At 33.2% G+C, this 13,431-nt stretch overlaps 1 protein-coding gene across 1 annotated transcript; it reads left to right on the top strand.

The window, feature by feature from the left end:
• Nucleotides 1–4,610: 4,610 nt before the first annotated feature.
• On the top strand, nucleotides 4,611–10,912 carry LOC110613397 (protein CHROMATIN REMODELING 35). The gene is made up of 7 exons (XM_043956074.1): nucleotides 4,611–4,856; nucleotides 4,951–5,012; nucleotides 5,741–6,183; nucleotides 6,887–7,072; nucleotides 7,422–7,580; nucleotides 8,816–10,566; nucleotides 10,656–10,912. Exons 2-7 carry the CDS (start codon nucleotides 4,976–4,978, stop codon nucleotides 10,657–10,659), a joined length of 2,580 nt encoding a protein of 859 aa, XP_043812009.1. The 5' UTR covers nucleotides 4,611–4,856; nucleotides 4,951–4,975; the 3' UTR covers nucleotides 10,660–10,912.
• The last annotated feature ends 2,519 nt before the right edge of the window (nucleotides 10,913–13,431 follow it).

The raw sequence follows: 13,431 nt of genomic DNA, 5'->3' as shown, positions 1-13,431 counted from the left end.
TCGATGAACCGTTACGAATCGATTAACCTGATCGCGTTAAATGGTAAATAAAATTAAAACTTTAAATGGCTGAAAAATAAATTGAATCCCAATAGCTGTTTAAAAATTAACATCACAATTAATTTTGCTGACTTAATAATTTTATAATTATTTATTCCATATAAACAAATTGTCTCATTATATATATAAGATAAAGTGTGTATAAATTTATATTCTAATTCCTATAAATGTTGAAAAAAATATTTAAATAATATATTATATTTGACTTCAAAAAAATATATATATATTATATTTAAAATTAATTAATTTTATGTAAAATTTAATATATATATTAAATATGTGTAACTATGATATATTAATGTTAAAAGTTTCTTTCCAAATAGTTACAATTTAATTTTTTTATTTATTTATATAATAGTTGTATGTTTAATTAATTTATAGATATTTAATTAGTAATTTCTAATACAAAGATTATTACTTGATTTTTATTGTACAGAAAAAATTATTAATTAATTTTTTAATTTTAAAAAATATATTAAAATTTTTTAATGTTTTAAAAATAAATTAATTAATCACTCCATTAATTTATCACTAAGTATTTTTAATATCGATAAATCAATTAATAAATTTTTTTATACCATAAAAATTAAATAATAATTTTCTTTTTTAAATAACCTATCCTTCCATCTTCACCGATGAACTTGGATTTGAATTTACTATTTTAAGCCATTCAATTAAATAGATTTATTGTAATACCCGGCGAGAGTCCGACATCGGAATTCTACTTTCCGGTGGAATCTCGGATGTCGAAATCTTCTAGTAGAGTAAGCTTTATGTTTTTGTAAAGGATTTTAGTATGTTTTCATGGTTTAAGTCCAAAAGGAAATGAGTTTTGGAAAGAAAAGAGCCAAGGAAGAAATGCAAAGTTCGGCCGCCGAAGGTGAAAGTTCGGCCGCCGAACATGCATGAGTTTGAGTTTCACGTTAGGCCGCCGAAGGTGGTCTGGCCAGCCACCTATAAAAGACCCTAGGTCGGTGAATGGATAAGATTTTCTTTCCATTCACAGACAGAGGTGAGACCATGAGCTTCCTTGGGTGATTTTCATGTTTTCAACAAATCTTGCAAAGTTTTTATGGGTTTTATGTTGTTTTGAAGGTTTTGAGCAACTTAATCAAAAGTTTTGAAGTTGGAGACTTTGAGGGAGAGTTTCTCCATATCTCCACGTTGGGATCTTTGATCTTCTTGTTTGTAAGCGGTAAGTGAAGATCCTGAACTTCTTTTCATGTTTTATGAAGGTTTTATGGAGGTTTATGGGTAGAAATGCATGTTTAGGGTAAGTTGAGGTTTTGGTTGATTTGTGGTCAAAGCATGCTTATGTGTTTAGTTGTGTTGTTTGTTGGGGTTTTAAGTTAGTTTTGGACCCCTTTGTGCCTATACTTGAGTATATGCAGGTTGTGGAATTGTGGTTTGCATGTTTGAGTGGAGATTGGGTACGTTTGCATGAAGCAGAACACGTTTCTGCCTTACTGGAGAATCCAGTTTCGGCCGCCGAAAGAAGGTTCGGCCGCTGAACATGCTAAGGAGGTGGTTTCGGCTGCCTAAGCTTACCCAAGCTTGCCCCCTAAAGTTTGAACTTTCGGCTCTGGAGGAGGGTTTCGGCCGCCGAAGGGTAGGGACTTTCGTCTCTGGAGAGGACTTTCGGCAGCCAAAGTGCCGCCAAAAGTGCTTGAGGTTCAGCTCTGGAAGAGACTTTTGGCCGCCGAACCTGCCGCCGAAAGTGCCCTGTCCAGCCTTCTTTTGCATATTTTTCTTGATTCTTTTAGGATGTTTTAGGGGGGTTTTGGGGAGTATTCTAGAGTTGTTATTGAGTTAGTTTGGTCTCTCATTTGAGTCCATCTGTGTAGGAACGGACCAAAGGAACCAAAGAGGTCAGCAGTGAATACTGCTTCAGAATCAGCTCAGAGTCAGCCAGAAGTGAGTGGAACTAAACTTAATGTTTTAACTTGAGAACTTAAATGCTTTGAACATATTCCATGCATCATGATATGTAATAGGTTGAGTGCACTAGAATACACTAATGTGACGCATTGCATTATTCTATGCTTGTACGGATCGGACATAGTTTTGAATTCACTAGCCCTCCGAGTAAAGTCCTGAGGAGCCCTGAGAGGGCCGGGCACAGAGCACCATAGGGTGCGTAGAGAAGTCCTGAGTAGCTCATTCGCGGGCCGGGCACAGAACAGAGGGAATTTTGAATCTGTCCGTCTGAGATGGGTGATTTACTTGTGATGTGATGCATTCCATGTGAGCATATTTTATTAACATGTTTTTATTGTTCTACTCACTGAGCTAGTATAGCTCATCCCTCTCCTTTAACCCCAGTCTTGCAGGTTCAGAAGTCAGGGGAAGTTCAGCTGAGTACAGGAAGAGTAAAAAGTTGTAATAGTTTAGAGTGGACATGTACTATTGTAAGCGATGTTTTCTTGTTGTATAGTGTAGAGTATGGTGCTTGACCTATGTTGTAAATCCCTTTTGTATACATGGTCTATGTATTTAATGTAAATGTTTTCATGACATGTATGTGAACAACCAGGCTTAACATAGTATGAGTTTAACCCATCTAGAACAAGCTCTAGTAAAGGGGTTTCAGAGCTAGTGCATGTACAGGTTGAGCCTTGGTACAGAGAAAAGTTTTATGTTTTGACAGAAAATGTATGATCATGTATGGGATTTTACAGGTACACAGAGAGTATAGCAGGCTTGCTACGGATTCCGGCGACCTTAAGTCGACCTGGATCCTAGTGCCGGTAACGGTCCGATTTTCGGGTCGTTACATTTAAATTAAATTTTTATTAAGTGTTTTGTATTTTTTTAAAATTCACTATTTAATCTTCATTTTTTAAAAAATTTAAGTAAATTTGAGAGATCTCATATTTTTCTTTCTCTCGATTTTCAATCCTCATTTAAAAAAAAAATCTCAATTTTTTAATAATCCTATTAAAACGCTTTTAAATTTTTAAAATAAATCTATTCAGTATTCCTGTTATATTTATATAAAAAAACATGTTGATAATACTTTAATTTTTTCTTCGAATAATGTATTTGTAAAATAATAAGAGTATCGAGTGATTGGTGGGTAAAATCTACGATATTTAAAATTGACTTAAAGAAAATATCAAATAATAATGAAATCGATCATGTATTTATAGATTGTCTGTTTATACAATTTATCGGTAATCTTATTCTAATAAGATTCAGAATCCATTATTAAATTTTGGTAAGACAATGATTCGTTTCTTAACCTTTATTTGAGGTTTGGTTTAAAATGGAACTATAGAATAAACCGTTTGAATTTTTGGATCATAGGTTTTTTTATCAGACTTTTGAGTTTTATTCTTCTGATGGCTTCTATATCAATATCAATTTAATTCATTTATTTTAATTTACATAAAGAGATTAAAATGACACTCACCTTATTTTATAAGTTAGTTTTATTTATAAATTATCATATCTATTTATTTTAAAAAATATTTTACACATATAATTTTAACTTATCAACTAACAAAAATGACTTGGAACTAAATTTTTATTTTAGTATTTATAAATATTGATGTGGCCGAAAATGAGGTGAATATGATCTCTCAATATGCAAAAAGTAAAAGAGAAAATCAGTAAATTTTCAAAAAAAAATAAATATAAATAGAGAATTTGAATTTTTAGAAAAATATGTTAGGATGTGTACATTGAACTTCGTTTATATATTAGTAAAATAAATATAGTTAGTAACTTTCTTGAAAATTCGACTAGTATTAATATCAGTTAGTTAATGAATAAGAGATTTTATGATTATAAGTGTAATGAGAATTAATTATATAATATTTTATAATGGTAATTAGATGTTACGAGAGATTCGATCATATACATATTAATTTTATTTTTTATTATTTATTTTTAATATATATATTATAAATTAATAAAAATTTAAAATATATAAAAGATAAAATTTTATAGATTAAAATATATAATATTTCATTGTATTTAACATATTGATATAAAGTAGAGTTTTCTAATACTTTAATATAATATTTATACATAATATTTTGTGTAATAGAAAGTTATTTGCAACAAATATTTATTATATATGATAAATATAAAATTTATTATTTTAATATAAATTTAAATTAAAAAATTACTATTTAATTAATATAAAATTTTAAAAATTATAATATAATTATCGTTATTTTTTTAATTAGATAAATTAAAAAATTTTGACTTTATTAATTAAGATTTAAATTTTACAATTCCTTTTTCCACTCAGTGGTAATTTTTCCAAATAAAATATACAATATCCTCAAACAGGAGCAGAATTACTTCTAATCTGAAACGAGAGCGAAGCAGTCTCATGTCCAAACGTAGACTTGTCGTAATGTGGGACCCCTAGAACACCAAAAGCAAACACATTGACATTTGCTCGTCTTTCGTGTGGAAGCACTGTATTTGCTGCATCCGGGCACTGTTTTACTACCACCTCTACCCACGCGGAAAGCTTTTATTAGACCACGTTTCATCTAGGCTGCTTAAGCCAATTAACCTTCCACTTGTTACAAGATGCAATTTAAAAAGCATGAGTAGGCCACACACAAGAATTTCTCTCTTGCGATCGGTTCTAAGGCCTAAGCTTCCCTGCTGAGCTGCGGCAACAAAGAGCACACTTACGGAGGAAAAGAGGGTTGATTAGGAAAATGATTGATTGATAAAAGCGAATGTGACCTAAATTACGCTGAGAATCGATGAGTTCGCTTGCTGATGGAGTTTAGATTTTCGATTCTCGGTGTGTTCTTGAATTGTGTATAGCGGTAAGTATCACTGTATCAGTATCTTTCTTTCTCCTGCGCATTTGTTTTGGTGGATTTTTTATTTGATTTGCTCTCTATGTTCCCTTGTTTGAAGTGTTAAAGCTCTAATTTGGTTGTCAATGGAGACTCCTGTGATGGTTCATACGACTCCTAGTGGTACTTTCTTTCTCTATCTCTCTCGTGCTTGCTCTTTCTGCATATGTGTGTTATGTTGGGTTTTCATAATGATGGACCATTTTTTTGTCATTTTCTGTTAATGCACCTATTTTGAACAAATGGGGGTGGGGGTAGGGGTAGGGTCGTCCAACTCCCGTTCTTCCTAGGAACAGAACTGTGGGTTATTTGATTTTTAGGAATCAGACTTAGAACTAAATTTTGGTATGGTTCTGGCTTTAGTTTCGGTTAAACTTTTTTTTGGTTCTGATTTCAGTTTGAGTCTCGATTCCAACGCCAAAATTATAGCTTTTTTCCTTTTTCGTTTTAAAGAATGTAATGCATTTGTGACTAACATTATTAAAGAAGTGAAAGATAATGTTATAATATATCTGAAAACATATATCTAAAAAACATAATAGATTGAAATAGGTTCTTCAGTTTTGTTTTTATAGTAATGGTTCTTTTTCCATTCCATTACAGTTTTATATGGTCATTTGGTTCGATTTGGATTCCCCGAACCTTGAAAAGTTTAGGTATCTAAATTCTTAATCAATCACCATAGCGAAATCAATAACTTCTTAAATTTTTCACTGAGTGCACTAGTTCCCTTTTATTTTACTGTCTTTTTCTTTGTGCTTCATTGTGCAAAAAAATGTAGCATATTGAAAAAAGTATCTGATTTTCTAACTGCTTTCCATTTTAATTCTTGTGTTCGATATTGTTAACAGAATCATATTCCAAGGGACACAAAAGGATGAAACTATCTGATGATGGTGATAAAAATGGTAGTGTTGTAGATTATTCTGACCCTTTTGCCATTTCTAGCTTCATAGATAAGTTGGATTCTGGTAAATATGGCAGTGTTACAAGTGACATTGAAGCTCTCGTTTCTTGGAGTCTTCAAGTGCTTGGCCCTTATTTGAAGAAGCATCCTGGGCTTTCGACTATCTTATTCGATGGGAAAAAGGACCCAAATAAAGATGCTTCAATGTCACAAGAAAATGTTATTGATTTGGAGGATGATAGTGTTACAAACAATCCTCAAACAAAACCAAGGCCTGTTGTGATTTTGGATTCAGATGATGAAGATGATATAGACCATAGGTCGACTTATCCCTTCCAGGAGGTTGTCTTGGCAAGGTCCACTGGGCAATTTATTGCAGACACAGCAGTAAGTTTCTATTACATGTAATTTTGAATTTGTAGACTTGAAAATGCGAGTAATAATAAAAAGATCACATGTATACAGCTCAACTAAGTATTAATCCCAATCTAGCTGGGTGAACTACATAGGACATTTTCCTTTGTGACTCTATATGACTTTGTTTAGGGCTATACCTATAGAATTAATGCCATTAACATGTTTGCAACTATGCACATCTTTTTTTTTTTGGTTAATAGTGTCACAAGGTGTGTTCTGTGGATGAATCTTATAGCTGCTTTCCCTTGTTGGAGTGAATGATTCATGATTTGCTGACTAAGTTGCTCAACTGCTGTCTTTATCTGTGTAGAGCAGAGCTGCTGGTGCTTTCTATAACATCTGCTTCCTCTCTGAGGTGTTAGTGAATGTTAATAGGTTTTGAGTCTTGACAAATGACAAGTTACTTTATGGTTGTTGTTTGATTCCTTTACTTCACATTGCCTGGGAGTTAGGAAGAGTTTTTGTTTCTTGTCTTGCCTTCGAAGCGAGTCACCTTAATTTAATTGATGAAGCATCCTTGAAGAGGGAAGGCGGGGAATATGAAACATCACATGCTATCAAATGATGCAAAAATAGGCACTGCCAAATTTTATTCTCTTTTATTCTTATTGTGATTATTTCATTTCTTTCACTATGTTTTCATACTCGTTCTGATGTCATTTTTGGTATTCAGATTCAGATCCATCCTGATAGAAAAAATTACGAAAAGCTGGTGAGCTTGGCTGGTGAATTAGAGATGAGAGATAAAGGTGTTTTTGTTGGCATAGAGGAGTTTGATGATGATAATCAATCCAAAACTGAAGATGATGGTCTTGGAGATATTTGGAATGAGATGTCATTGGCATTGGAATGTTCTAAGGTAATTATTAATGGGAAACACAAATGGAGGTTTTAAAGAAAATAAAAATGAAAAGAACCATTTCATAATCATCATGTTTAAGGTCTAGTTTGCATCATTTTTGTTTTATTTTTTAAATCGTTCATGTTGCACAAGCTCTGTTCTTATTTGTATACGTCACCTAGGTTAAGGGACAGAATTCACAAACAGACTCTTACTATGCTTTATTTATTTGTTTTAGACGTAGTGCATTCTAGTATTCTATTTTGTTCTTCAGAACTCAGAACTAGTACTTTCAAATATTGGTTTGAATAATATTCCTTTCAATGTTCTCTTGCATTCATAAATGATTTTCTGCTGTTTTTGGTAGGATGTTGCTGAAAATCCTTCATCTGATGAAGACACACAAGAAGATGAAGAATATTGTGATCACTCTTCTGTTTTGAAGGATGATCTTGGTTATGTTTGTCGCATTTGTGGGGTTATTCAGAGAGGAATTGAGACCATAATTGAGGTTCAGTTTAACAAAGTAAGGTCATCATTTATGTATTCTTGTTGATCTCATATGCAATGCTTTTAGTTTTCAATATTGATGAGTTCAATTCACATATATGAAGTTGAAGTGCCATGTAATGCATATGCACTAAGTTAATTGTGTTATTAAGTAATGTGTCGTGTTCTTTGTGTTGCTATTCCTATTATTATTACTTTCTCCTGGTTAGTGGTTAATGAGGCATCATACCTAATGCCCATGAAGTCGTCTATTTATGCACAGAGCAGGCAACAAACTGAACTAATCATTAGGGTGTGGCTAGAGAGGGATTGTGGTAGCAACAAACTGAACTAATCATTAGAGTGTGGCTAGAGAGGGATTGTGGTAGACTTTAAACAAATTATCCTTGCTACAACCTTTGCTTGTCTTGGAGATTTCTGTGTGGAAGTTGAGATATTCTGCTTTTCAACTGAACCTAAAATCTTTATTTTAAGCATTTTATGGCACCTTTTTACACCATGAGGAGATCTTTGAAAAAGAAGAATTCCTGCTGTATGGCAAGGTAGCTACTTTTAGAAAACTGTGCATATCAGTAAGCATGTTTGGATTCTGTTGTCATTATAAATTTTTTCATCTAATTGTTATACTACATCATATAATTTGATCTATTGATTGCCTCTCGACATGTGAACATAAATCTAACTTTGCCATTGACTGATGCCGAGAATTGTGATCAAATATGCAAAAGCTTATTGAAGGAACATGCTTTATGCATGTTCAAATTAAGTAATTGCCAAAGCAACATGGTGATCATGTTCTTCAATGCAAAGTCCAGAGCTTGGCATTGGAGATCAACTCTTGACTGCATAAGAGCACATGTATAATGTGAGAAGCACCAGCACAAGTCAAACATGGAATAAGCAAGCTTGTGAGTGAGAAAAATTTGATGTATTGCAGCAAATAGCATTTTGAGTGGTCTTATGTCCTCCCAATTTTCCAACTGTGTTTGAGTTCTTCCAATTTTCTAGGTGAAATCTTTTATCATTTTTGCCATGAATGTGGACTTTAAGTGGAACCTTGTTAAATTCCTGTGTTCTCTTGATAATTACTTTTGCATTTTTCTTCCCCTCCATTGACCAATTTTATATATTGTTGGGCATGTTGCAAGCTTGCAACATGCCCATGTATCAAGGACTTGGGATTTTGTTATCCTGGCTAATTGCTGTTTATCTGGAGTTCTTTTTTGACCTTGATTTCTCATCTCATTTCAGAAAAAGAGTACACGAACATTTGCACCAGAGTCTCGGAGTGCCAAGGACAGAGATTCAAGTGAGATGGTTGGAATTGAATTATCCGAAGAAGATTTGATGGTGACTGACATCTCTGCTCATCCAAGGCACATGAAGCAAATGAAACCTCATCAGGTGGAAGGTTTCAATTTCCTTCGAAGTAACCTGGTGACAGATAATCCTGGGGGCTGCATCTTGGCCCATGCTCCTGGATCTGGAAAGACATTCATGATCATCAGTTTCATGCAGAGTTTCCTAGCCAAATATCCACATGCTAGACCACTAGTGGTGCTTCCAAAAGGAATTATAGCCACATGGAAAAAGGAGTTCCAGACATGGCAGGTTGAGGATATCCCACTACTCGACTTTTATAGTGTGAAAGCAGATAATCGTATACAGCAACTGGAGGTCTTGAAACAGTGGGTGGAGCACAAGAGTATACTTTTCTTAGGGTACAAGCAGTTCTCCACAATTGTCTGTGATGATGTAAACAATAAGGTTGCAGCTAATTGTCAAGAGATATTGCTCAAGCGACCAACAATTTTAATTTTGGATGAAGGGCATACGCCAAGGAATGAGAACACAGATGTCCTGCAATCACTTGCCAAGGTGCAGACACCGAGGAAGGTGGTGCTTTCTGGCACCCTTTACCAAAATCATGTCAAAGAGGTATTCAATATATTGAATCTTGTTCGCCCGAAGTTTCTGAGGTTGGATAATTCCCGGGGCATTGTCAAACGTATTATGAGCAAGGTACATTTCCAAGGGGTGAAGAAGCATCTGAAAACTGGGGAGACAATTTTCTATGACTTGGTTGAGCACACAATACAGAAAGATCAAGATTTTAGAAGGAAAGTGAGTATCATTCAGGATCTTCGGGAGATGACCAGCAAGGTCCTTCATTATTACAAAGGAGATTTCTTGGATGAGCTTCCTGGACTTGTTGACTTCACCATAGTGCTCAACCTTAGTTCAAGACAGAAGAAAGAGGTTGAGAAATTGAAGAAGAAGTGGGCTAGGAAATTCAAGAGAAGTTCTGTTGGGAGTGCTGTTTATCTGCACCCAAATTTGTACAATGTGTCTGAAAATACTGACATGACTGATGCCAAAATGGATGAATTTTTGGAGGAATTGAATGTAAGAGATGGAGCAAAAGCAAAATTCTTCCTTAATATCCTAAACTTATGTGAGTCAGCTGGAGAAAAGCTGTTGGTTTTCAGTCAGTATCTCACGCCATTAAAATTTTTAGAGAGGCTGACAGTAAAAGCGAAGGGTTGGATTTTAGGAAGAGAAATATTTGTAATCTCAGGTGAATCAAGTTCTGATCACCGGGAATGGTCCATGGAGCAATTTAATAATTCCATTGAAGCAAGAGTTTTCTTCGGATCAATTAAGGCATGTGGAGAGGGAATTTCTCTTGTTGGGGCATCTCGCATTCTTATTTTGGATGTTCATCTGAATCCTTCAGTTACTCGGCAAGCTATAGGGCGTGCATTCCGTCCAGGCCAAAAGAAGAAAGTGTATGCTTATAGATTAGTTGCTGCTGATTCACCTGAAGAGGAAGATCATAGTGCTTGTTTCAGAAAGGAAGTTATTGCAAAAATGTGGTTCGAATGGAATGAGTACTGTGGTTATCAGGATTTTGAGGTGGAGACAGTTGAGCTGAAAGAGTGCGGCGACCTCTTCCTGGAAAGCCCTCTATTAAGGGAAGATGTGAGGGAACTGTACAAAAGGTGAGTACACACATCCATTCTTGTTCTACTGAATTCCCATTTACAGATCTCTCAATTGTTCTGCCTTGAATTTGTTTTCTGTATTTCAGGTGATGGGCTGCAGGCTGGGGAAGTGAAAGAGAAATGAAATGTTAATGCTACAGAAGAAAAGTAAAAGAGATCAATGTAGAAATGCTTTGTTTTTGTTTATATTTTTTACTGTATGTAAAATATTAGTAGGATCCATAATATTTTTGTTCAAACTTTTGTGTTAAGTTTCAAATTTAAGTGTGCTTCTTGGGAGCCAATTGGCAAGAAAGATGTACAGTGGAAAGGATAGTTGATAGCTTCTAGTTTACCATTTTCATATAGTTGATAGCCGTTCAGTTTTCATACAACAAATTTGTGCTTGATAGATTATTTTAGTCCATTGAAACATGATTCTGGGCTAAAATTCTTGGAGAAAGCAGCCAATAAAGGGCATGTGGCAGCTTCATATGTGTATGGCATAATACTTGTGTGCTATGGAGGTGAACACAGAAACAAAGGAGTGAAGGTATTGTCTGATTTGAAAAGATCAAAATCTTGTTTGGTTATTACAGAATGTAGAAAGAAAGTGCAAAGGATTGTGTGGATGATGTGGGTGAAGAATTATTTAGTTGAAATTGGACCAGCAGAAGAAGAGTTCCTGAAGAAGAGGAAGAAAACATGCAGTTGTTGCAACACGGGCATTGTGTTCTTTTATAGATAATCAGACAAGAAGCAATTCAAAATGGACATGTGATGAAGATTATTACCAAGAATATTTTTGTCTATCTAATAATTTTCCCTTTATATTTTTACCTATATTATAAATAAATCATGAATTATAAATAGATATACAAATTATAATTTCATTCTATAATTAATTAAAAGAAATCATAAATTAATAAAAATAAATTATAATTTTTATAATTATTTTTTTACAAAAACTAAATAAAAAATCAAATATCATTGATTATTAATACATTTTCTTGTTTTTATATTTTAATTTACTTTTTATTTGTAATTTAAAATTTTTTATATTATATTGTATTGTTTATAGTATATTCATTTTCAACAATCAAGCAAAAAATCAAAGAAATTTATTTAATTAAAGAAAAAAGTGATCTAAAAAAGTACAATCTAACTTTATTTAGGACAAAAGATTAAATAGATATAAAAAAAGTTATATATATATATATATGACAACAATAGAAAGAAAATTATTATGAATCATTTGTAATTATCTAATAAAGAGGAAAGATTTTATGTATTTCAAAAGATATTTTATTTTAAATTTATTATTCTAAAATTCCTTTAATATCAATGAATCATTTTTGAATTATTATTTTAATACCCATTTTAAAAATTGTGATTTTTTTGAATTATCAATTCATACCATGAAAGATGCTAGGCAGATGCTAAATAGGTCCAAAAGCACAACTCCAAGTAGCTAATTAGTTGCTGATGCTAGTCCGTGAGTACATGCGGAACTGAGACAACTTTACCTAGGGAGAGTGCTAATTAGATATGTATTTGGAAATAGGGGTTCATATTTATCAAGATAATTTTAATTTTAATACTTTAAAATAATGGAAGATGAATAATATTAAATTTAAGATATTATTAAAGATGGCTCGCAATATATTACCAATTCCTATAACAATTATTATTTCAGAATCTTTTTTTTAACACTGGAAATATAAGGGTAAATTATAATTTAGTCCCTCTGACTTAGTGAAATACAACCTTTTGTCCCTTTATTTTAAAAAATCTTCAATTTAGTCACTGTGATTTTCAAAAATTATGACATTAGTCCCTCCCGTTAAATTTTTAGTCAAATCACCGTTAATTTTACTTGAAAAAACTAAAATGTTCATTCTCTCTCCTTCCTCTTCCTCCTCTTCTTCTTCTTCTCCTTCCCGATCTCCTTCTTCCTCTTCCTCCTCTTCTTCTTCTTCTTCTCTTTTCTGATCAATGTGCTTTTTTGCTGCAACTGAACATGCTGGGAGCTTATAAGTAAATGTTTTCTCAAATTCTCGTACGTGGTACTTCACATATCGATTCAATGTCGTGACTTGCAGCAGCTTATTAGCATCAACTTCTCCCAATTTCTCAATGTAAACAGGTCTTCCTTCCTTATCAATTCCATGGTATCCTTGTGGATAGTATTTCACAACTTCATCTAATTCCTGGAACTCAAACTCCTAAAAAACAGCCAAATGAAGTCAGAACTATATGGTTCCTGGCACAATAATATTCTATGTCTACGTTTTGAACTTGTTTTTCTGATTATTACCTCCATTAATGTGTCGGTGCCAAATTCTTTCCTCCACTGGAGCATATCAGACCACATTTGCTTTGCTTTTTCCAGATCAAATTTTTTGGCCCTCAAAAATCTGCATCACGATGGAGTATGTTAAGAACCTGGGTCATTTTCTACATTATCCAAACAAGTGAACAACTACCATCCAATTAAATTCAAGGAAATAAATCTTAATACAAAAATTTCCTGATTTAATTATCTATAAAACCTCTAAATGTTTCCATTTGAAACTTTCTTTTGAAATGTCCTCGATGAGAAAGGTCTTAACACAAGAAAATATCCTTTCTCTGTAAAATTTTTCAAAAATATCATCCCCTAGCATTTACAACAATGGGAAATGACATTGGAAACAATTGAACTCATGCCCTTTTCAGTTGAAATAAGAATTCATAGAAAATGCAAGGAACCTAATGACATTTTTGTTGCTTTCTCCAAGAGAAAGAGGAAGAATTTCAAGTCTTTTCGTTTGGTAGAATTAAAAATTAAAAGAGAAGAAGAAGAAGAAGAAGGAGGAGGAGGAGGAGATCGGAAAAGAGAAG

The sequence above is a fragment of the Manihot esculenta genome, chromosome 4 (assembly GCF_001659605.2).
Source record: "Manihot esculenta cultivar AM560-2 chromosome 4, M.esculenta_v8, whole genome shotgun sequence".
NCBI classification, from domain to species: Eukaryota; Viridiplantae; Streptophyta; class Magnoliopsida; order Malpighiales; family Euphorbiaceae; genus Manihot; species Manihot esculenta.
The sequence above is the reverse complement of the archived record's forward strand: the minus strand, read 5'-3'. Positions and strand labels throughout refer to the sequence as shown.

Coding starts and splice junctions, on each gene's coding strand:
- LOC110613397 (XM_043956074.1), top strand. CDS start 4,976: ATGGAGACTCCTGTGATGGTTCATACGACTCCTAGTG. Junction 5,013..5,740: donor GGTTCATACGACTCCTAGTG/GTACTTTCTTTC, acceptor TATTGTTAACAG/AATCATATTCCAAGGGACAC. Junction 7,581..8,815: donor TTGAGGTTCAGTTTAACAAA/GTAAGGTCATCA, acceptor ATCTCATTTCAG/AAAAAGAGTACACGAACATT.